The sequence below is a fragment of the Polypterus senegalus genome, chromosome 18 (assembly GCF_016835505.1).
Source record: "Polypterus senegalus isolate Bchr_013 chromosome 18, ASM1683550v1, whole genome shotgun sequence".
In the NCBI taxonomy this organism is placed as follows: Eukaryota; Metazoa; Chordata; class Cladistia; order Polypteriformes; family Polypteridae; genus Polypterus; species Polypterus senegalus.
This window is the reverse complement of record NC_053171.1, coordinates 21,261,783-21,285,921: the sequence shown is the minus strand read 5'-3', so window position 1 is coordinate 21,285,921 and position 24,139 is coordinate 21,261,783. Positions and strand designations below refer to the sequence as shown.

Here is a 24,139-nt window from a genome sequence, read left to right as displayed (position 1 = left end):
GTATTGGAGAGCTTGGACTGTGCCACATGTGAAAGTTTCAATTCTCTCCTAATTTGAAAGTCGGTTAATCAGATTTGTTAGGTAAAACAAGCAACTGACACAATCCCAGCAAATCACACAGGCTGTACTCGGCTCTGGGCACTGCTGGTTTTGCATGGAGTTTTCTTCCAAATGTGTTTCAACTAAAGAACGTTTAAGAAGTTAGGCCTGCAGGGCAGACAGGCCGATGACCTGAAGCTTCATCGAGGTGGAGTTCATGAGCTGGCTCTGTTCATTTCAGGCAGATAAGTCCCTTGTGTCTAACTTGGCTTTTGTTCATCTTAAGCGTACTGATACAATGCAGTGGAAGATGGACTGCAGCAGTCGGGAGATATAAAGCTATAAATCAGGGGTTTCCAAACTCATAGAAATGTACGATACTCCGGCCCTTGTGAGGAGTTTTTAACAAGATGATACCACAGTTGGCTGGTGTAAGTGTAGTAAGCTGTCATGCAGTGTCATCCAAAAAATAATCAGATTCATCTGTGGCTGCAGTTTGTCTGCTTTTAGCCACTTGTTTGCCGTGGTTCATTTTGAAACAGTGTAAGTTTTTGCATGGCTGATTTTTATCTGCAGTTGAGTTGGCTGGTGGTGGCATAACTGAAGGCACCAATCGGTATAAATAGCAATTTTTACAAATGTCAAAGAGAGAAGTTAGAAAGAGAATAGTTTTAACAAATTACTCCTGTACTGTAAACCAGTATGTTTGGTGAGACGTGAAGTAACAGTTTTTATCACTGGTTTTTAATGCATTAAGTACAGTAAATTACTGATGCACAGATATTTATAAAATAAAATGTAGGTATATAACAAACATATTCCTCTGCTTTCTTTTTTCCAAAATAAATGTTACTGGAAAACCAGCCATCATCACCACTCACCATTCAAAAATGTTAAACATGGAAATGCTGTATTAAGAAAACAGTTATGGTATACAGAGGTACACAATCAAATCTTAAATACACCTTAGGTATTTTTCAACTCAAAAGTTATTTCTGCACCAACATGGTATGCATGCATTTGCCACATGAATTTTTGTGTTAAAGTTAAACATTTTCTATAAATAAAAAAAAAAAAAAAAATCTTGCCCGCACTGGTGCTTTACAATGGAGGGTAAAGGGCACAGTGAAAAAGTTTAAAAACAGCAAATATTAATCGACACAATTCGTGTTTCCGCCACATGTTTGTGACAACAAAAGTGATCTAGAAGTAATCATCTTATCACATATTCCTGGTGCTATTTTTTTTTTTGTGGTTAGGCTATGTTTTCTATTTCCTCACATAAATACAGAAGTAAGTGAGAATAAAACCAATCATGAGGCACAAACATTTACAGTGATTTGGTCTTTGGAGAAGTAACCACCCCTGGGGCGGTGAAAGGTTGTGGCGCAGGAAGACTAAGTGGTGAGCTGTCGCTCTTCTTTTAAAATCACTGAATCTCATCATTTTTGTGTTTTTTTGTTCACAAATGTCATGTATAAACTATTTTATAATGTTTGTGTAATCGCAAGACATGGTTGAAAACTTGACAACAGACTTTGGTTGAAAAATGGCTTTAAGCTTTTCCTCTGTGCCACATAGACTGCAATGTAAAGCAGCAGGGCAGGCAAGTACTTCATGTTAGAAAACAATTTTGCATTACAAATACATATACTACCAGTCAAAAGTTTTACAACACCTCTATTTTTTCTTCAAATATAATCAAGTAAAATGCAATGAATGGCTTAAAATGGTGAAAAGGTAAGCAGTAAAGTGCAAGAGGTTTAAATTTACAATTTAGTTTTGCAAAACCTGTAAAAAAAGAAAATTCTGAATATTACAAATGGGCCTTCTTTGGAAAACAACTAACAGGTTACAACCTTCAGATGTTGTGCAGCAATTAAAGTAAATGAAGCCTTGCAAGTTGAAGCAAACAGTTTTCACCGGTGTCCCAACTTGTGTTGATTACTTAAAAACTCCTCTGTCTATCTTAAAGCAGAGTTGGCAATTAGCAAATGAAATGAAGCCAAGCATTATTACTCTTAGAAGTGTAGGCCTTTCAATTTAGAGAAATAACTAAAAAACAATCCAAGTGTCAGAGAGTACATTGGTGCCCTACACAATCCAAAGGCCATTGGAAACCGGAAGAAACTCTGATAGGAAGAGATCTGGCTGACCCAAAGTCACCACCCAATCAGAAGACAGGTTTCTGAGGGTCACCAGCTGGTGTGATCACAGGCGTCTCACAGCACAACAGCCTAACAGTGCTGGTTGAAAAAAGCAAGTCTTAGTCTCTATTTTGCGGAGGAGATTTTGTCTTGCAGGTTTGACATGGCGAGTGGCAGTAAGGACGCCATTCCTTGAAGGACAAAATGAGAAAGCGAGGCTTGCCTGGGCCATGACTGCAGACTGGAAGAAAGTCTGATGGGCTGATAAATCAAAGTTTGAAATCTTTGGTTCATCATGCAAGGTGTTTGTATGTCGTCGAGTAGGTGAAAGGATGGTACCTCAGTGTGTGATACCAACTGTCAGACATGGAGGAGGAAGTGTGATGTTCTGGGATTTTTTTAGCTGGATGGCAGTGCTGGTGACTGGCACTCTCAATCAAAAAGGTTGCAACAGTTTGGCCGTTAGATCAGCAAAAGGGAGCTATTTTGATGAATTAATAATTTGAATAACATTTTGTACAGCTAATGATTCCTTGACTTTTTTTTTTTTAATTTGCCATTTTTGTTTATTTGTACTATGCTTTGATTTCATTAAACGTTCAGGCATTAAACTGGATGCATTTCCATAAAAAATGAAAAAACGGAGGTGTTCTAAAACTATTGACCAGTAGTGTATATAATATGTTTGTAAAGGAATAACTGAGTTAAAAAATACCAAACTAATCCTTGAAATGAAAGTAACATAAGATAAAGAAGTTAATATGTAAACGCAATCTGATAGTTTTCTTATATATGTATGTAAAACCATTAAATATAATGGGAGTATTCTGATATGCCCTGTTGTTTGCTCCTACCAGACTCGATCTTTACGCAGTGGTGTCCCTGTTCTTGAGGAAAGGATTGTAATGAAAGGTGCCCTCATTTAAAAAAGCAGCATTGCAAGTCACTGCTTTTCATAGTATATTCCTTATCCGTTGTGAAGAATGAGTCTCAACGCACTGAGAAAGGTTTGGGGCAGCCACCCGTATATTGTCCCTGGCTGCAGAAGGTTTAAAGAAACAAGAGGATGTTCTCAGGGTGAGTTCCCAGATCGAACTGAACTAGTTTGGCAAGGTGGAGATTTTATAGGCTGTAAACCGGAAGTGACGTCATTTGACTGGAACAGGAAGTGACGTCAGTCGGGGCGCCAGAACAGGACATGACATTAAAGTAGGCAGGTTTGACGTTAAAGTAGGCAGGTTTTCCCTTATTTGGTTTGCAGAGATAACAGAAATAGGTTTAGATCGTCCCGCCACCCCCTGGCCTGGCAGGTAATCACCTCCACTTGGTCCATTCAGCACACTCCTAGTTGCACGTGTGTGACACCTTGTAATGAACTGTGTCACTCGTTCATGCTTCTGTAGTTCTACACAACCACAGATTGCTTGTAGTTGCACAAAACCCTAATCGTTTCAGCTTGGTTTTGGATTTTGTGTCGGATGTTTGGAATAAAATGAATGCAACCTAACTTGATAAAAATAATTGCAGGAGGGAAATGACTTCTCTTATCCTGAGTGTTGATCGTTTTTAAAACCTTTGTTGTGCACCAGAGTCTTGTCTTTCGATAAATCCCTGTAAAATGCATTGACTACTGTTATCTGATTTTGGTTTAAATAGCCTGCTGGATATAGACAGGCGTTATGGCAGAAGCAGGTAATGGGTAACTTTGTCGCTGCTTGTTTAGTTTTTTGTACTCTTCATACTGGACTATGCGGTTGAATTTTAAATGGCTGTATACATTTTTGTGCAGTGCACTTTTCAAAGCAAAATATTAAAAAGACTATTCTCTTCATTTTGGTATGTTAACATCAGCCGATTTAGGCTCAACATTAATTCTCCATTTTCTGGATGCTGCTAGAAACAGAAAACAAATATCTGCACACATTCTAAAAGATTTTGTTTGGGATCAGACTCCTAAAATTGTGCTTAGCATTGAGCACATAGTTAGTCCTGTGATTTACCAGTGCACTCGCGCTTAGTGTCTGTGAATGCCATAATTGTCAGTTCCCACAATTAGCAGTTGTAATTGTAATCACAATTAATGGACAAGTAACTGTGCAGCCTAGGAGTAAGTAAATTCTAGATCCTTCTCAACCCATTTCAGTGTTGTGAAGGCCAGAGGCTATCCCACAACAAAACATTTTATTGCTTTGTTGCTCACTCCTAACTGACGCTCGCGCCAATGAACCTTTATTCTCTTTAGGCTTTGTGTGCAGTCCTTCCCATTGAGTTAATGACCTTGAATAACTATTCATATTTGTCAGAAAGCATGAGCACACACTCAGTTAATTGGCTTTGATGTTCAAATGATCAGGTATTTTAAGGTATATTTTGTTGCCATGTTGCCTAGCTGTAATAAAATTAAATGCCATGTTTGCTTAGCATCTGCTAAAGGTTGTCTCTTGGCTTCTTGCCTGCAGTTGTTTGGGTGTCAGTTACTGTAAAGCAACATCCATCTTGCATGATGAGTCCCTAAACTGTGAAACTAGATCCCAGGTGTTGGATTTCCTCAGTGAGGTCTGTCTGTTGTTGGTACTTCTTTCAGCAAAGAAAACACTTCAAGGCCCCCCTACTTAAGCCTATTGCCAAAAGTCCAGGTGAAAAGACAGGGAGGGGGGCTGTCAAATAGTGCAAATAAGCAAATAACAATGCAAGCGGCTTTAGCTGTCAACTGTTTCCAACTGAGACCAGCTGTGACGTCAAACAAGAGAAGCAAGTCCCGATGGGTAAGAAGGGAAAGTAAGCGGCAACACAAGTGAAAGGCAGGAGCAGTCTTGAGGAAGCCTTTGAGTTTCGTATTGCTGATGGGGAACCTTGCATTCCATTCATGCTGTATCACTCATTATTGCGGTGGGACAATAGCGTCCTGTGCTTTGTGGTCCCAGGGCATGTTCTGGCAGGTTCCAGTGGCAGTTATGAATGCCTGCAAGGCAAAGGTTGCAAAACTGGCTCTTTGTTCCAATAAGAAACCGTTCCTTGGCCTCACCTTTTGTATTTATTTTGCACAGCAGAAAGCTTCAGAGCAGGAGACGGCATGGTAGCAGAAAAGTGCCCAAAACAATGCTAGGAGCTTGTATGGAGTCAATCTTTATTATGGATCTTCATGAACTACTGTATATAACAATAACAACTGCTTTAGTTTACATATCAAGCCAGAGTGTGAAGGAGCCAGGGGTGAAGTGTCTGAAAATTTTAGCAGTTAAATATTAAAGCGCTGTCACACTGCATGGTCTTCAGATTCAGCTTCAGGCTGTATATTACAACATAAAATAATTAGAAGTTAATTTCTAAATTGATTTCCTTCAGTTTTCCAGCAATAATTATTAATTATGCGCCTTCATTTATCTATCTGTGTGTGTATGTATATATATATATATATATATATATATATATATATATATATATATATATATACCTGTATATATAAACACACACACACATACATATGTATATTGTGATGTGTGGGTCACAGACTTGCACCAGAGCGGAGGTGGCGCTGGCATCACATTACAGAAGCTCCCTTCTTCTGATTACAAGAACAGATAGCCTTCCTCAGAAAGTTGAGCACACAACCAGGTCAGTGACGGGTTTTAAACTTGCGGGCGACACGCGCTTTACACGGGAAGTCTGCGAACTTGCAGTTGCACCAGCAGCAGACAATCAGTCCCTGCCTGCGTTAACTAAGTGCCAGTGTTCAGTGCAGTTGGGGTGTTTTTCAAGATACACACCAGTATACATGGAATGGGGTCGCATACTCTGATCCGTCATCTGCTGAAAAGTCAGTGGCACATCATAGAAAACAAATGGGAGTCTGGTGAATTCTAACAACCCATCCAGGGTGGCAAATGCAGTCTCCTCGCAACTGGACTCCTCCAGAGGCACCTGCCAGTAACCCTTCATGAGATCCAGGGTGAAAATATACAAGGCTTGCCCAAGGTTCTCCACTAAGTCATCAATATGCCGCATTGGGTATGCATTAAACTTGGAAACCTTATTCAAGCATCTACAATCTATAGAAAAACAAACAGAACTGTCTGGTTTTAGAACCAGAACAATTGGATTGTGCCTTTCATTTTTACTCTCACAAATTACACCCAACTCAAGCATCTTCCCCTCATTGCATATCACAGTCCTTGTTGTTTCTGGAATATGGTAAGGGCACATCTGTACCTTAAAACCAGGCTTCGTCACAATTCTGTGTTCAGCAATTTCTGTCCAGCTAGGTAAAGCCGAAAAGACATCAGAGTTCCTTCTAATCAGGGACAGCAACTCTTCCTTCTTAGTGTCTTTTAAAAATCACCACCAATAGCAAATTCAGTCTGGGAGATTGTAGCAGAAGGCCAACACTTCATTAGGATTGTGCCCCTCTTCAAAAGATTAACATATAAGATTTGCACTGGCTTTTGCCAGCCAGGAATCTTCACCTTTATAGTTCACTGGGCTCATGCATTTCTCCACTCCTGCTGGACCCAGCCATTTCTCCTGAAATTTATGTGAGTCACCTAGGATCAAAACAAGTACCCGATCATCTTTTTTGAGTTCACAAAGTTTGATTTTCCTGTTATAATTACATTTTTTTGCCTCCTGTTCGAGTTGCTGGTGCTCTATCATGATAGAAGACAATTTAAAAATTTGTTCTTGGAGAGACACGACCAAATTGACAGATCACCCTCCCAGTGAGTTTCAGTGCAAACCCCTATCTATTCTTCCCGAAAAATGTCCAACACCCTTTGTGGCTACCAGTCAAATAACAGTTTCAAAGGCCTTAATCTGGTAAATACCTGAGGAGATTCCCGGACAGCGAACAGGAGAAAGGGCAGCACAGTGTCTCAGGAGGTTGAGTTATCATGAGCCACCTGCTGAATGATATATTTGAAATTCTTGTTAAATTGTTCATTCAGGCTATTCGTCTGCTGATGATAAACAGTGGTGCTCAATTGTTTAATTGCAAGGCTCTCACATAGCTGTTTCATCACGCAAGAGGTAAAGGGCATAACCTGGGGCCTCATGTATAAACGGTGCGTACGCACAGAAATGTTGCGTAAGAACTTTTCCACATTCAAATCGCGATGTATAAAACCTACACTTGGCGTAAAGCCACGCACATTTCCACGGTACCTCATACCTTGTCGTACGCAAGTTCTCCGCTCGGTTTTGCAGATTGGCGGCACCCAGCGTCAAAGCAGTGCTACTGTTTCTGTGTGGTTACTCTTTATTTTCCTGACATGGCTTTATAAATACACTGAAACTAACCACATATTGTTTATTAGTGTAATGCATCTGATTGTAATCAACTTGTAACAATATAATGGTCCAGGGAATAGCCATAGTATTCTAAATACCATAACTGCTTTAGCGTTGTTACTCTAACTGCACCTTCTTCTTCTTTCAGCTGCTCCCGTTCGGAGTTGCCACAGCGGATCATCTTTTTCCATAATACTCTCACTGCACCACTCTGAGTATTTATATCACCGTATCTTCAAACTGTACGTTTTGAAGAATCGGCGCTCTAAGCTTACAGATGGCTTAACGTCTATTACAGAGCTGATTGTGTGGGGATTGGTTACTTGGAGAAAGAAAAGCAAGGACTGCAGGGGCGACCATGACAATATATATTGAATATAAAACAGAAAGAGAAAATAACGACACAGCTAAAAACGCAGCGGCAAATTTCGACAAAAGTTAAACGCTTGTGTCATGAGCACGAAGCAGCTATGCAGTGTCCGTAATGGACGTGGCCATCCACTGTGCATAAGATACCATATTGACATTGGACTTTCTCTATTGGACAGAGCCGCCCACGAGTACTGCTGCAATAAATAATTTCATCGAAGGTCGCACACAATCAATAACATGCTTTAACTATCATCATGAAAATAATATCACGTATACATCTCAGTATTTTAGTTATTCAGAGAGCTGTAATATCACGAATGTAATGGATTCTGTGTCCTGTCAGAGGAAGAGAGCCGGTTTAAGAAGCACGTAGTGATTCACACACATAGAGCACATAGAAGATCACATACAAAACAAAGCATTTAACGTGCTATACTTTAATTACGATGTGATTTGAGAAACTGGTTAATTAAACAATTTTAAGATGAAGTTTATGATGTTCTATTTTAATGACAAAATAAACTACGTGATTAAAGTGGAAATTTCGAGATTGAAGTTGACATTTTGTGCTTTTTCCCCACTGTTTGCCTTTTTTTTCTCTGTACCCTAATAAGCTTTCATATGACACTCAGACAGTGGGCTACAACTCGCCTTTTCACGGCGACTTTGATATGTGACTTCTTTTTTATTTCCAGCACTGTGCGATTTTGTGAACGTGAGCTTTCAAGTTTCTCCAACACGCTATGTCACTCGATCAACTTCCTTTTGTTGATTATACCACGGTTTATTTGAACAAATAGTATGTTTTTCCTTTGCTTCCACTTGGTATTCGCTGAAATTCTTATATTTTCCCCCGTGCTTTTCCCATTGTCTTTTCACAGAAGGCTGCGCTTAAGGGCTATTTATATTGATTTGCATATTCAAAGAGGTGTAATTCTGGGAGGGAGTTGGGGCGTTTCATGAAGCGTGTGCACGAGCGTTACTTTTCTCGCTGATCGAGATTTATGTAGTGGAAGAACGTGGAAGTTGGAGTATGCACAGATTCCTGCATCTGGATTTTTCTGTGTGTAAGTGTGCTTACGCCATATTATAGTGCGAATTCTACGCACGGTGTTATACACGAGGCCCCTGGTCAGTTAAAAATCTCGCATGGAATGCCGATAACAGTAAAAACCGCTGATAGATTCTTAGCAGCAACCTGTGCATTAGCCTTCCACAATACGGCCACTTTGATATGTCTTGTTGCACAATCAACCAACTCGAGCATATTCTGGTAACTATTCTTATTTTTTATTTTTTTCTCCAGCCGTCTGGAGATTTTTTTTGTTTTTTCTGTCCCCCCGGCCATTGGACCTTACTCTTATTCTATGTTAATTAATGTTGACTTGTTTTGTTTTCTTATTGTGTCTTTTATTTTTCTATTCTTTATTATGTAAAGCACTTTGAGCTACTGTTTGTATGAAAATGTGCTATATAAATAAATGTTGTTGTTGTTCTTACTCTTGGGAACTGGACCAACAATATTAAACCCAACTGTCTTAAAAAGGATGCTCAAAATAGGCATTAGGGAGAGGTGAACCCTAGCAGGTTTATGAACTGAAACAACTTGACAGTCTGGGCAAGGCTTACAAAACTTGCATACCGCATGGGTTTGAGTGACATACTGTATATACACACATATATACATACACATACACTCACACACACACATCCATCCATCCATTATCCAATCCGCTATATCCTAACTACAGGGTCACGGGGTCCACTGGAACCAATCTCAGCCAACACAGGGCACAATGCAGGAAACAAAATCCCCGGGCAGGGCACCAGCCCACCGCAGCACACACACATACATATATATATACAATATATACTGTATATATATATATATAGACCATAGACACATGGAATTAGCGACCATGGTAGACAGTAGGACTTTAGGGACCTTCAAAACTCGATATTATTTTGTAGGAATTAGGTGGTTAAGATCTGGCGAGCTTTGTTGGGCTAAACGGCCTATTCTTTTTCAGATTGTGCTAATGTTATAATAAAATTCTAAAGGTTTTCTGTTTGCCACACACACATTTGTACTCTCCAGGACTTTGATGCTTGATCTTGGTCCCAGTCGAGAGCTTTCAGGGCTCTCCTCCAGGCTAAGAGAGGGCACCATCATTAACTAACAGACTTCATCTTATTCACAGTCCAGAAGCTCAGCAGCCAGCCACAAAAACAGTGACCTCACTTCTGTTTCCTGTTCCAAACCCCGCCTCTTCCAGACTTCAAGAGGGCCCTCTGACCAGAGGGTGCTGTTTATTTGAACCGGGAGTTCAGTCTGGTGACTTTTTTCACCCTTGATTGCTTGTGATCTATTTTGACTTTGGTTTTCTTTAATTATATGAGGTTTTGTCAGTTGACACCCCCACACCCTCTTTGAACCCCGTGTCTTTCTCTTTCGCAATGTTTAATTGATGTCTGTTAACTGTGCTATTGGTTTGTTTGTTGCATTCAGTCAAATTCACTAATGGACAAAAAAAAAAACAGAAAGTGAAGTCAACCCAAGTTTTTTTTTTTTTCGTCAGTGTCTGTTCTTTCCTTATTATTGTGCCAAGTGTTGCTGTACTCTATGGGAGTACTGGTGGGACGGACACTTTTTGAGCTTCAATACACTGGGAGTCTTAATCTGGCCTACGTTTCTCACTAGTGGCAGGAAAGGTCCTTTTCTTTTCAAATGTGATTTGCGCTTTGAAAATCTGTACAGCCTGGTATCCCCTTTCTGATAGTGTAAGAGTCAGTGATGTGCAGTGCTTTTTATTATTACTAAAGAAAAATAATGATTAAAAATGTGTTGGAACACTGGTTGTGTGATTAATTATTAATAGTAGCTAATTAACTTAAATATGTGTTAGTATTGACAAATATCGAACTGTGCTTAAAATGTTTTGTCAAATTTTGTAATTGTCTTTAAATGTCTGAACAGATAAACTTTTTTTAATCAAATAGCAAATAAATGTCCTCATTGCTGGTGTAATATCTCCACATTCTGATGACTACAGTTTCAGGTCTTAATTATTGGCGTAGGTGACGAACTTAATGTAGTCATGTGTATTTGGTTGTATGTCGGTCACAAAGTGTACAAGTCATTGCACTCCGTGGGGTGCAGAAGTAAGAATACTTTAACTGATATTTGTGTCTCATGGAAGTCCATGTTTCTCAAGCACTGGGTCACATCCTTTATTGGGTCGTGGGTTGCTCTTGTTGATTTACCAAAGCCTGTGTTTCTCAACCACTGGGTTGTGACCCAGGTTGCTATTGTTTTTTTACGGTAGGATACCTAAAAGGATGGCAGCAGTGCGTGATATGCTTCCTAGTTCCCAAATGAGTTTTTTTCACCAAGAGCGTGTTTGCATTCGCTGCTAGTGGGTCGTCAATGAATTTTAAAAGACAAAACTGGAGTTATAAGACCATAAAGGTTGAGAAACACTGGTATAAGGAAGGCAGCGCAGGCCAAATGTAGAATTAGCCATGTGGCGCAGCACTGATCAAAACGAAGAGTCAGAAAACATATGAGATCCTGTGAAATAATAATAGTATTAATATCAAACGGTTTATCATTGTGGCTGGATTTGGAAATTTCTAGAAAATTTTTTACCCAATTGATGTCCAGTGGCTCTTAACCTTAAATACAAATTGCCTCAGCTCAGTCAGCCATAAATCTGCGCATGACTGTACCTGAATCAGACCTCATTTGGCTTTCTTTTGTTTATGTTCAGTAGTAGGAATTGGCCTGGATGTGTCTGCTACTTCAGTAAAGTGTCAAGGATGTAGTTACATGTTTTTTTCACGTGAATGAGGAGTTAAAAAAATCTGTTAATAGCATAGCTCAGTTTGCCACATTTCATCATGGGTCTTGCTGCAGGAAATCCAGTTATTATGGGCCTCATTCCTTCTTGCTTTGTTTGTGCTTTTACATAAAACTTTGTTGTGTTTCAACAACTATGTCCTGAAGAGCCATTGAGTCGGCTGATTTTTGTTTTCAGTCGGTTTTAATCAGGGCCGCTTCCTGCCTCTGTTTAATGGAAGTGTAAACCCACAATTGTGTGACTTCCTTTGTTATCCATGTAATGCTTTAGAGACAAAACACCTAGTCAGACATTCCACTTTTATTCCTATAAAGATATGTGGTGTTTATGAGAATGCATTCGCCATCTTGTTTTCCTCACATTTCTTTGCTTTATCCATCCATTTTAGAACCTGCTTATTCAGTTGGTGCCTATTTTAGGTGTCATGACTAGATAGCCACAAGGTCATCAAACTTCACACTCACTCATACAAGGTCAGTTTGGAGTGGCCAGTTAAGCTAATACATACAGTGCCACCCATAATGCTTCAGACAAAAACGCTTTATTCCTTGATTTAGCCCTCTGCTCCACAGTTTAAAATTACAAATCAAACAGTTCAGATATCTTGATTAAATTGCACATTATTGACTTTTATTTAATAGGATTTGCATACATTTTAATCACACCATGTAGAAATCACAACACTTTGTATACATGGTCCACTAATTTCAGGACTCCATAATGTTTGGGACACAGCAATGGCAGATCTATTAAAGCCGCCATATTTAGGACTTTGTTGCATATCCCTTGCGTGCAATGACTGCTTGAAGTGTGCGATTCACAGACATCCCCATGTGTGGAAGATCTTCTTTAGTGATGCTCTGCCAAGCCTTTAATACAGTTTCAGTTCCTGTTTGTTTTGGGGGCTTGTCCCCTTAGGTTTTCTCTTCAGCAAATGGAAGGCTTGCTCAACTGGATTTAAATCAGATGACTGGCTTGTTCATTCAAGAATTTTCCATATTTTAGCTTTGACAAACTCCAGTGTTGCCTCAGCAGTATGTTTGGATCGTTATCTTGTTATAGCATGATGCTACCCATTGAGTTTTAGGGGCATTTACTGAAACTTGAGTAGATCAGATGTTTCCACACACCTTAGGATTCATTGTGTGACTGACATCAATGAAGAGATGTGTGCCAATACCTGTGGCAGCCATACATGCCCAAGTCATAACACCCCCAGCACCATGTTTAACAGATCAGGTGGTCTGTTTTGGATCTTGGTTAGTTCCTTTTGGTCTCTACATTTTACTCCTGCCATCACTGTGATGATGTTCATCTTTGTTGCATCTGTCTCTTTCCAGAAATCTGTAGGCTCTTTTAAGTCCTTTTTCACAAACTGTAATATGTCCATTGTGTTTTTGTGGCTAATTATTGTTTGGCATCTTGCAGTGTGGCCTCTGTATTTCTGTTCATGAAGTTGATGATAGTTGTCTCAGACACGTCCACATCGGCCCCCTGATCTGATCTTCCAGACAGGCATTTGGGGGCTTTTTCTTTACCATAGTGAGGATTCTCCTATCATTAGCAGTGGAAGTCTTCCTTGGCATACCAGTCCCTTTGCGATTCCAGAGCTGACCAGTGCATTCTTTATTCTTAATGATATTCCAGACAGTTGATTTAGGTCAGTGATTCTTACCCTTTTTTGAGTTATGGACCCCTTTAAGAATCTGATTAAAGCTATGGACCCCTTCCCCAGAAATATTCACATAAACACAACTTTGCATGCAATGAATATAAGGAACTTTATTTTTTTGAGATTTAATTGTCTCATACATAAAGTATATGACATACACAAAGTAATATTAAACTATAACGTAAACAATAAAAAAACACTCCTTTTTTATGCAAAAAAATAATGGCCACATATAATTATGAAATACAATCCTCTACTAAATCTACTACTACTACATTTTCTACTACCATTAATACTACTACTACTACTACTACTACTACATACACTGTAAATCAACAGTACCGGGCTGTATAGTGAATATAAAAGTTGATTTTTATCTGACCCTTATGGACCCCCTGAAACTCATCCATGGACCCCAGGTTATGAACCTCTGATTTAGGTCATCCTAAGGATTTACCGATTGTCTGTTGTGGCATCCGGCCGGGACTGGAGCCTGGCCGGGACGCCCAGGAGGACCGGAGGAGGGCTTGTGCCTCCTCCAGACTGCGAGGGGGTGTCCGCCCTGGTTACGTTGGGGCCTCGGGTAAAAGGCTTGGAAGCCCAGCCCTGTAGGGACCCGTGGCCCGGTGCCTGAATATCCCTGGAGCCCAGCACTTCCGCCACACCAGGAAGTGCTGGGGGGAAGATGACAGGGGACACCTGGACAGCTTCCGGGTGTGTAGCCGGCACTTCCCCCACACTGGGGTGTATTTACGGAGGAGTGCCGGGAAGCAGCTGGAGCCCATCCGGGTTCCTATTTAAGGGGTCGCTTCCCTTCAGTCGATAGCGGAAGTCGGGTGGTAGAGAGACGGAGCTGGAGAGAGGACTGGAGGCGGCCAGGAGAGAGGCATTGTGACTGTGAGGCCTGGACATTGGGGAAACGGTGCTGGAGGCACTGGGGTTTGTGGTGCACGTGACTTGTAAATATTGTAAATAAATAGTGTGTGGTGGAGCCAACAATGTCCGTCTGTGTGTGTCCGGGTTCAAGTCCACACTGTGTAGGTTTTATTCTTGTTTTTCAGCCTCATAATGGCTTCTTTGACTTTCATTGGAACAGCTCTTGTCCTCTTGATGAACAATGGCAACTACAGACTCCAAGGGGTAGAAGAAAGCCAAGGTATCTTATGAAGCCTTGAAACCCACCTGAGGAATCACAAACACCTGTGACACCAAACATTATGGTGCCTGAAATATTTGGGTTTGGAGGCACGTAGAAAAAGTGTTGTCATTTCTACATGGTGTGACTGAAGTGTACGCATATCCCCTTAAATGAGGTCTGCAATGTGCACTTTAATCACAATGTCTGAATTGTTTAATTTTAGTATTAAAACTGTAGAGCAGAGGGGGAAATCAAGGAAAATTGTGTCTTTGTCCTAAACAATATGGAGGACACTTTACATCTGACAAAATATTATGATTAAAGCAGCCCATAATGTAAATGTTGAGCACACATTGCTGAATTTAATTGTATGAACAGCTGCTGTTGTCATGTCACATGCCATCTGTTTACTGATCTTCATTGAAAAAAGCTGAAAGCAAACTCTTACTAATACAAGAAAACAAGTTTATAAAATAATTTATATATATATATAATATATCTATATTTGACATATCATGCATCAGTGATAGCTAAAATTAGATGTTTAATCAAGCAAAAACTTTGATAGTAGAGAAATCTAGTAAGTCAATTGTTCCTGCCAAAAAACAAGTTGTTTTTCTTTAAAGCAACACTAGCGCCAGGTTATGTTTGCTGTAATTTATTATAGAATGTGAAGTTCTTCCTCATTTTTTTTTTCCTCTTCTGATCATGTGTGCACACATAGAGACTTCTCAAACAGTGAATGTTATCTTTAGCATTATTCGTATTTACCAGTGAAATTAACTCCCTGCAGATCTTGCTTGAGCACATACTGGCAGTTTCTGTGTATTTTAAGATACCCACAGACAGACATTTTTAAGTGTGCATGTGTTTTATTTGTCCTGCTCCAGCTAAATCAGCTTCTCAGTTCATTCTGTGCTTCTCGAGAGGTCAGACAAGATGAAGTTTGTATGCTAACTGTAGAATCATCTCAACTGCACATTGTGTGTGTGTACTAATGAGTCTCATGATGTTTCTATTTTGTTTTTACCACAGGAGACTCTGCAGCAGTTGATAGTCATGAACTTGCCCAATGTGCTGACTGTTGGGAAAGACCCCTTTTCAGGTAATGAATACATAATATTCTCAACTTCTTCTAAGATACTGGAGGGAGGATGGAGTAAGAAATAGAGATCTTGTCTTGTGGTAAAACTGTGGTGCTGCAAGCAATGTCTTTACAATTTGTTTTGCCCATTTTGCCAATTTACAGCACGGTCTCAGTGTTTTGTCTCAACTGTACTTGTGAAGTAAAGTAAAAGAGTGGCGATTTACCTGATTTTTTTGGTATAGAAGCAGTTAAAGGAATATTCCACCCAAAAATGAAATTTGTGTTGTATGTTACTTACCCCATTTAGTTTGTAGTGGTGGCCGTGAAATTTTTTAATCTCATGTTTTCGTGGAGAGATTACATATTGAAGATTCGAACTTAACGGACATCATGCAGGGACCAGTTCAGGACAATGGAAAACAATATGAAAAACATCCATGGAAGAAAGAAAAAGAAATTCTCATGTCTCATGTTGCATAATCCACAACTCTGTTATCTGTTATTTAGCTCTTTCCTCGCTACTCAAAATACTTTAGTGCATGGGGAGCCACTTCAGCAACCACCACCAATGCGTAGCATGCACCTGGATGATGTGTTGGCAGCCATTTTTGCACCAGTACTCTCACCACACTTGAGCTATTTTGTGATAAAGTGGTGGGAGAGAGAGCTAATTTGAGACTAGGAATGATTAGAGGGACAGAATGATTAGGCCGTGGTGGGAATTTTAGCTAGGATATTGGAATACACCCTACTCTTTACAAAGAGTGCCCAGAGATCTTTAACGGCCACAGAGAGGCAGGGCCTCAGTTTTACGTCTCATCCAAAAGACCATTTTTATAGCACAGTGTCCCTGTCACTGCAATCGGGTACAAGAATCCGCACACAGACCATGTTGTGAAATATTACTGACAGTTACTTCCTGAAAGCTCAGTGCTGGAAAGTGGTCATTCCCATGGTACTGTGTGTTTGAACTGAAGACAGGACTTTTGACCAATGAAAGAGGAGGAGAGGCAAATGTTCAAAAGAATTTCCTCTACATATACCGTATGTCTGTAGCTCCCAAAAAGTCTTCATGAGGTAATAAATGCAGTAATGCAGAAAATTAGGCAGGGGAAATAAATTTTAACAATAGTGCATGAGTTGTACTTTTTCTTTTTATCAACAAGGAAGAACGGAGAAGGCTGGAGTTTTTAGTGCACAGTAAAATCAGATTTAGCACAGCATACATAGCACACTGCTAATTGTAACATGAGATACTATGGGCCTGAAACACGATTGTGAAACCTTGCAAGAAGTCACATTTTGATTTGGACCTCAAATGTTTACACGACTATCCTCTCCAGCAGTATTTGATTTAGATCCAGTTTTCACTGTGGAAATTAACTCTTTCCTGTTAATCTTCAGTGCAGAGCTTTCAAGAAATAACTGTTGTCAGGGATGCCAGGGGCAATGACCCGGCCGGTTTGTCTCCAAAATGACTCTTTTTTTTATCTCTACAAAAATATTTCTCTCAGTCTCAGATCTCCAGACATCCATTACTGTCATTTCAGTTGTTTCTGACTTTTTTATTATCTGCCTTTGTTGTCCACATTTTTCTGCATGTAAACCTAACGGCGCCTTTGCTGGTGAGGGTCATGGCTTACACAAAGTTGCCTTCAAATCCTCAAAGCTTCATTTGTAACAACAGCTGCCAGTGGTACTTCAATGCACATCTCCAGCTTGTTACCATTGCATTTCTGTAATAGCAGATACATTTTCCATTTTTGTTGTCCAACTTTCGTTTTCATTCATTTCAGTGAAGTATTTTAGTACCGCTTTAGTTTTGCTTATGAGATGCTGGTGTCACATGACCTCAGTGTAGTGTTTGTGTAGTCTCACTCATTACCTTATAAATTCTTAGCAGTGTTTATCTGCATTATCCTCGATAAACTATAGTATAGCTGCAGAAGCTTATTCTCCAAGTCAAGCCTTAGTGGTAGATTCAGCGTTGGCTTTTAACTCTAATTTTTGCAGATTTCTGATTAACATCTTGTCCTTTAATTTCTGGCGGGCTGGTTAATTTTTGATCTCCTGGTTTTGGCCCCTTTATGTCTCCCACTTCATAACCCTATCCTGTTTTTTTTTTCCTTTTGTTCTTCTCTTGATACTGTTCCAACACTTGCGTGTCTCTTAACATTTGCATTCAGTGTGTCACATAAACAAAATGTCTCTGCTTTCTCTGAAATTACCCCCACTTTACATTGGATTGTACAAATTTTTGGCACCACTCTCATAAATTTATGACAGTGGTTTCATACAAACATTATGATTTCTTCTATGACATTTGAAATGAACCCACATTCCGCAACCAGCGAACTGAACATAAATCAACTACAAAGAGAGGAGAGTCAGGGGTCTGTCTCTTCCATACCATCTATCCCTTTTTTTTCCAACCCTCATATTAATCATTTCTGCAATCACATTTTTCTTCAGCTTATGCATTGTCCATTTTAGTTCCGGTCTACCTGTCATCTTTACCACATGTTCATCAGTTTATAGCATTTGCCTTAGCAGTGGAGGATAGGATGAAAAGTGACATTTCACCCTATTCAGAACATATATGAAAAGTTTTTTTTTTTTTTTCATTTTGCTTTTGGTAAAATTAAGTATCAAGGCTATAAAGTTATGTTGTTGTTGTTCAATGCCATCTTTCTGTGTCTTGATGCCTCACGGCCTTCTGTCGCCCCCGCCCTCTTCTTTGATTCCCATCCCAGTCAAATCAGAATTATCTTTGGTCCATCTTCTCCACTGTTGCCCTCTGCTGCGCTTGCCTTCTGTGCATTCCTAAATGATGTTTTTCTCCATACAGCTAGCTTTCCATGTAATGTGCACAAAGTAAAGAAGTTTTAAGTTTCTTACTTTATGAAGCAGTTTTTTGGTTCCATATAGCTGCTCGAGAACCCATCTGTTAGTACGGTGTTCTTTCCGTGACACTCGGGGCATTCATCTGTAGCAACACATTTCAGAAGCTGCTGTGTTTGTGTCTGTCTGCTTTGAGGGTCCACCCTTCGCATCCATGTGTTAAAATTGGCCAGATTAGGGCTTTACCTAAACTGCCTTTAATGTGCTAGCTATATGTCTACTTCTCCAGATTGTATTCAGTGATGTCATTGACCGTTGACCGGCCCATGGCTAGGGGCCTTTTTATTTCCAAGGTACATCCTCATTCCTCACAAAAGATGGATCCCACATAAATGAAGCTTGCAACCTGTTCCACTGTCTGCCCATCAATCTTGTCATAAAGTCAGGCTTCCCTTTATATGCATAGCTGTTTGTGTGCTGGAGCCTCAGTGGCTGTAGATAACTCACTCAGGTGAACAGGAGGTTTCTGATGCAGGAGATGAGTCACAACTCATGTGAAGTTCATTATTCGTTGACTTCACGACTTCAGTATTATGCATCTATCCTTCCGTTTGCAAACCCGCTTACCCTGGGCAGGGTGGTGAGGAAGCTGGAGGCTATCCCAGCAGGTATCGGGCACCAGGCAGGGACAACCTTTGGACAAGACATCAGTCCAGTGTTAGTTTTTGTCATTGACTTGTTGATAGTGTCCACATCCTGTAAAGGGTATGTATGGATAGGGGGGGTCACACCTGAAGATTGCACTTTTCGTTACCTTGCACACCAAACAAATGAAAGTTTCTTCTAAATACTGTACTCCTGTAGCCCACAAAAAGACTTGATGAGGTAATAAATGCAGTAATGAAGAGTATTAGGCAGCGACAAATACATTTTTACAGTAATGTGTGGGTGTATGTGTTGTACTGTGTGAAATATAGCGGCCCGGACACACACACAGGCAGACACCGGTTTAGCCATCACTACACGTTTATTTACCCTATTTACAAATATTTATCAAAGTCAAGTGCACCGCCACCAAACCCCCCAAAGTCTAGGCTCTCAATAGCCACTATCTTCATATACAACACACTCGGGCCTCTCCTCGCCTCCTCTGCCACGACCTCGTCCTCCTCCTCACCCGACTCCAGCCTTGATTGCAGGGCGGCGGCTCCTTAAGTAGGTGGCTGATTGCTGACCACACCCAGCCACCTGTGACAACTGTTACTTTTTATCATCAAGGAAAAACAGAGAAGCCGGGAGCTTACAGTGCATTATGAGGCCAGATTCAGCACGGCATTCACAGCATACTGCAAAAGATCAAATGAAACAGTATGGACTCTGAAACATGGCTCTGAAGCCTCGCAAGAAGGCGCATTTTGATCCCTTTAAGTGTTTACATGAATATCCTCTCCAGCAATATTTGATTTAAATACAGTTTTCTAGTACAAAAGCACCTACAGTGCTCTGTTCCCCTTAATTTTGCTCCACAGATGTCTGGTCCATTACTAGCTGTGCTAGACACTAACATATGTTTGTATAACCCAAAAGCACACAAGGAGTGTCGCAGTGGGCTTTAACAGGCCCCATTTTTTGACAGCCCCCCAACTCTCGACTCTCTAAGAAGACCAGGAAATGATCCTAAAAAAACTCTTGTAGGGGAAAAAAATAGAAGAAATCTTGGGAAAGGCAATTCAGAGAGAGACACCCCCTTCCAGGTAGGTTGGGCATACAATGGGTATCAAAAAAATAGGGCAAATAAAACAGAAAAAACAGAACACAAGTAAACCTCTTCACAGAGCTAGATGGCCAATCTATCATGCCCACCTCATAAATGCAAGAACAGTTTATAGCACTCACTAAACACATAGCTGTCACATACAGTATGAGGACACAGATTTGTTAAAACACATCAAAAACAAAATAGTAACTCATTAACATAAATGAATAACAACACGGTTTGTTTCCTGCCTTACACCCTGTGTTGGCTGGGATTGGCTCCAGCAGACCCCCCGTGACCCTGTAGTTAGGATATAGAGGGTTGGATAATGGATGGATGGAAAAACAACTCTATCTCTCCATGCGCTGATAGCACGTTGCCACAACGACCACGTGACAAACCACCTGGATTTGGGACCTGAGAGCAGCCGTGCAGTGGGTGACACCTCAGTACCACACTGGAACTGTGTGAGGTTTTTTATGTTGGCCGGAGTGCCAATCCTGCCACCAACACCCAAGGTTTCCCTGTAAGTTGGAGGACATGCTTGCAGGGCTGGATGCAGGTTAACATTAGAATTACCAAAATCTATGAAAAAACTCGTAAATCTGGCCTACCTTAAATCCCTTCGCACTTCTCTGTCGGCGCCTTTTGTCCTGTAAATGTGCCGATGAAAAAAAGCCGCAAGCAGCCTGCTATTCTATTCCCCCACCGCCGCAGAATGGCCACAAAGTTCTCCCTGTTCCGGCCTTCATTATCTGGGAGTGAAGTGCTGGAGTTTTAGAATGGAAATAATAGATCGTTATTTGGAATACATGCATTTCATTTGTTTTCCATTTCTACAATAATCTGTGTAAACACATTGTTGAAACAGAAACGTTTTTCATATTTTAGTAATAAATGACAAAATGCAGACATAAACTATACAATGTGTAAAGCCTGAACTGCAAAGATCAAATAAACACTTTCACAGAAGGTTCAAGAATGACACAACAACATCCGTGGCGCAGCGGTAAAAATTGCTGACTTATATTCGAGTCCCCCGTTTTGATCCTGCCTGCCTCATATATTTACCATTTTGAGTAGTGAGCTGCTCTTATTGTTATTAGACAATAAATACATACATTTGATTTAAGTCTGTAACATCCGCTGTAAATGTATAGTACTTGTAAAAGTTACTTTTTTTTTTTTCTTTTTCCACTTTTATTCTCTCAGTCACGATACATAGTAATGCCCCGACCCGCCCCCCAGGGATCTGACACTGTTACTTTTTATCTGCAGCTGGGAATAACTGTAGATGTGAGTGGTGTTTTGAGGCAGTGGAACTGGACCTTCTCTGATCTGGAAGGATAAAAGCTGACACACAAACGCTGGCGAATCTGCCTTCTTCATATCTCACTGTCACTTTTTTTTTTTTTTTATTCAATTTTATTGAGTGTTCCTGCTTACGCTGAATTAGTAGGCACGTTATGGTCCATGATGTCAAAGCCTCACTGACAAAAAAACAGAGACTTAGGTTAAGGGCTTTGCTCAGGGGTCCAACAGAGTAGAGTCACTTCTGGCGTTTAAGAGATTCGGACTGGCAACCTTCTGATTGCCGGCTCAGAATCCTAGCCTCAGTTAAATGTCGTAAATTTTAAACAAAACAGATCTTAATTTTCAAATTTGCTAACACACTTCCCACAATTCAAACTGCTTATTAGGTACTATGAACATTAAAACTCGGAAGAGTGCCATGCGCATTCCAACCTCAGTTTTATTAAGTGGCCTTTTCTTGTATGCCTCACACAGCCTATAGGATGTGCTGATTCTAATTAAAATCTTACTTTCCTTTTTTTGTAAAGCTCGGTAATTTAAATGGCAGTTTGGTAGATGTGCTGTGTTCCCAAAATCAATTTTGCCTTCAAAATATAATTGCTCCAGACAGTATTTGCTGAGGCCAGCTGTTTCCAATGACGCACTGGAGGTGGGCCGGTCCATTTTCAGGGGGCCTTTCAGATCGTTTTTAGCTGCTTGTTTGCTATGCACGTAAGTAGTGGGGTCAGTACTTGTGTGAACCTACGCCCAGGTTGCTTCCAGGCCCTTAAAATTCAGTTCCTGGCCTTTAGATTGGTATTCACAAGGCCAGAATTCAGTTCAACTTTCATTTATTTTCTCATTGTCATTAAAATTTTTTATTTTGTATTTCCATTTGTTCTAATATAACTGGTCAGGCTGGAGAGGATGCACATGTTTCCCTGTGCGTTCAAGGAGGCTGAAGTTTTTAGCTGCTTTTCTGCTGATCCCCTTCCTTTTAAACTTCCTACACGCTGCAGCCTCTTGACCTGATACCCCTTGGTAAGATTGTTATTCATTGCAGTGAAAGACATTTTATTTTTGACATGTTCTGGTCTCATTATTCCTTTTAAAAGGTTTTACCTTGGCCACATATAGTAAGTGGGAAGCCACTTCAGCCACCACTAATGTGTAGTACCCACCTGGATGATGTGACAGCAGCCATTTTTGCACCAGTACATGAGTTGTTATGTGGTGAAGGGGTGAGAGAGACAGAGGATGATTAGGGGTCCAGAATGACTAGGTCATGGAGGGCAGTTTAGCCAGGACATGGAGATATACGCTACTCTTTGCAAAAGTTGCCCAGTGATCTTTTATGACCACAGAGAGTCAGGACCTCAGTTTTATGTCTCATCTGAAGGTTGGCACCATTTTTACAGCACAGTGTCCCCATCACTGCACTGGGGCATTAGGATCCACATACAGACGGCAGGGTAAACGCCCCCTGCTCTCCTTGCCACCTCTTCTAGCAGCAACCCAAGCTTTTCCTAGATGGTCTCCCATCCAAGTACTGGCCGGGCCTGAACGTGCTTAGCTTCAGTTGGGTGACCTGTTCTGAAGTGCATGTTGTATGGCTAATGGCTCTAGTTGTGTCTTTTTAAAAAAAATTTTGTGTGCTCCATTAATTTCTTATCCTGCTTATCTAAATCTGGGACTATCTTGGAAGGTCTCAGCCCTGAATAGGTTGCAAGTACATTGCTGGGTGCTTTTGCACAAACCTCACTCTTACTGGGACATATTACACTTGCCAGTTAATGTACCCTGTATGGGATGTGGTGGGAAACCCCATGCACACACATGGAGAATTTGTTAATTTCGCATGGGCAGGTACAAGTCTTGAATTTGATGCAGAAGTGGTAGCTTAATACTTAAACAGATAACTTGTGGTGACCAGCTCTTGAGTCCCACAGTGTCACTTTGGTAGTTTAGAACCATCACTGACGAGGCTATGTAGTCATTTTGATGTAAGTGTAAAATAGCAACAAAGAGGTGCCTGCTTTGAGAAGCTTGAGTAATTTTTATTGCATTGAAAGCTAACAATAAATGTAAAGGAAGTTGTTCCAAAGTGCAGAGCAGGTCCTTCCTGGGAGTGGCGGGAGGAATGAAGAAGGAGGGAGTCATAAAATGAATGTGCTGCAATTTACTTTAGTACATAGTTGACACATGATCACATTCTTTAACTGCACTTACTTTTTTTGAGTTTTGCTTTTTGTTCTTTCAAGGGATGCTTTCCAATAATTGTGCTTTTCAGATATTTGAGATGTTCATCTATATTTTGCAACCTTTTGCTTTGTGAGTATAAACAGTGAGCAGTAGAATGCTGCTGTTTTAGAGAGGTGAGTTTGTGTGTGTGTTCATTAATGATTTGTCTACAAGTTGTGTGTGCATTTCAGTATAACATTTCTGTGTATGGCTGCTGTCCTTTCCAGGTGTACAGTTGTGTAGTGGATGTGCCTGTGTACAGTGGTTGCAAGGTAGCATTCTATAAACATCCATTTTTGTTGTTTTACAGAAAAGAGCATAGAGGAAATGAAGAAATTGCTGCTCCTCATCCTGGGATGTGCTGTGCAGGTATTTTTTAATGCAATTATGATGTACTGTAGCTATTCTCT

General features: G+C 40.4%; 1 protein-coding gene across 2 annotated transcripts in view; it reads left to right on the top strand.

Moving 5' to 3' along the window:
• Positions 1 to 24,139, top strand: part of ccdc88c (coiled-coil domain containing 88C) — a 217,997-nt gene that overhangs the window by 133,882 nt on the left and 59,976 nt on the right. For both annotated transcript variants that reach the window (XM_039742336.1, XM_039742335.1), the window contains exons 4-5: positions 15,547 to 15,616; positions 24,040 to 24,098. In XM_039742336.1, coding sequence (XP_039598270.1) covers positions 15,547 to 15,616; positions 24,040 to 24,098 — 129 coding nt within the window. The remainder of the gene's footprint in view (positions 1 to 15,546; positions 15,617 to 24,039; positions 24,099 to 24,139) is intronic.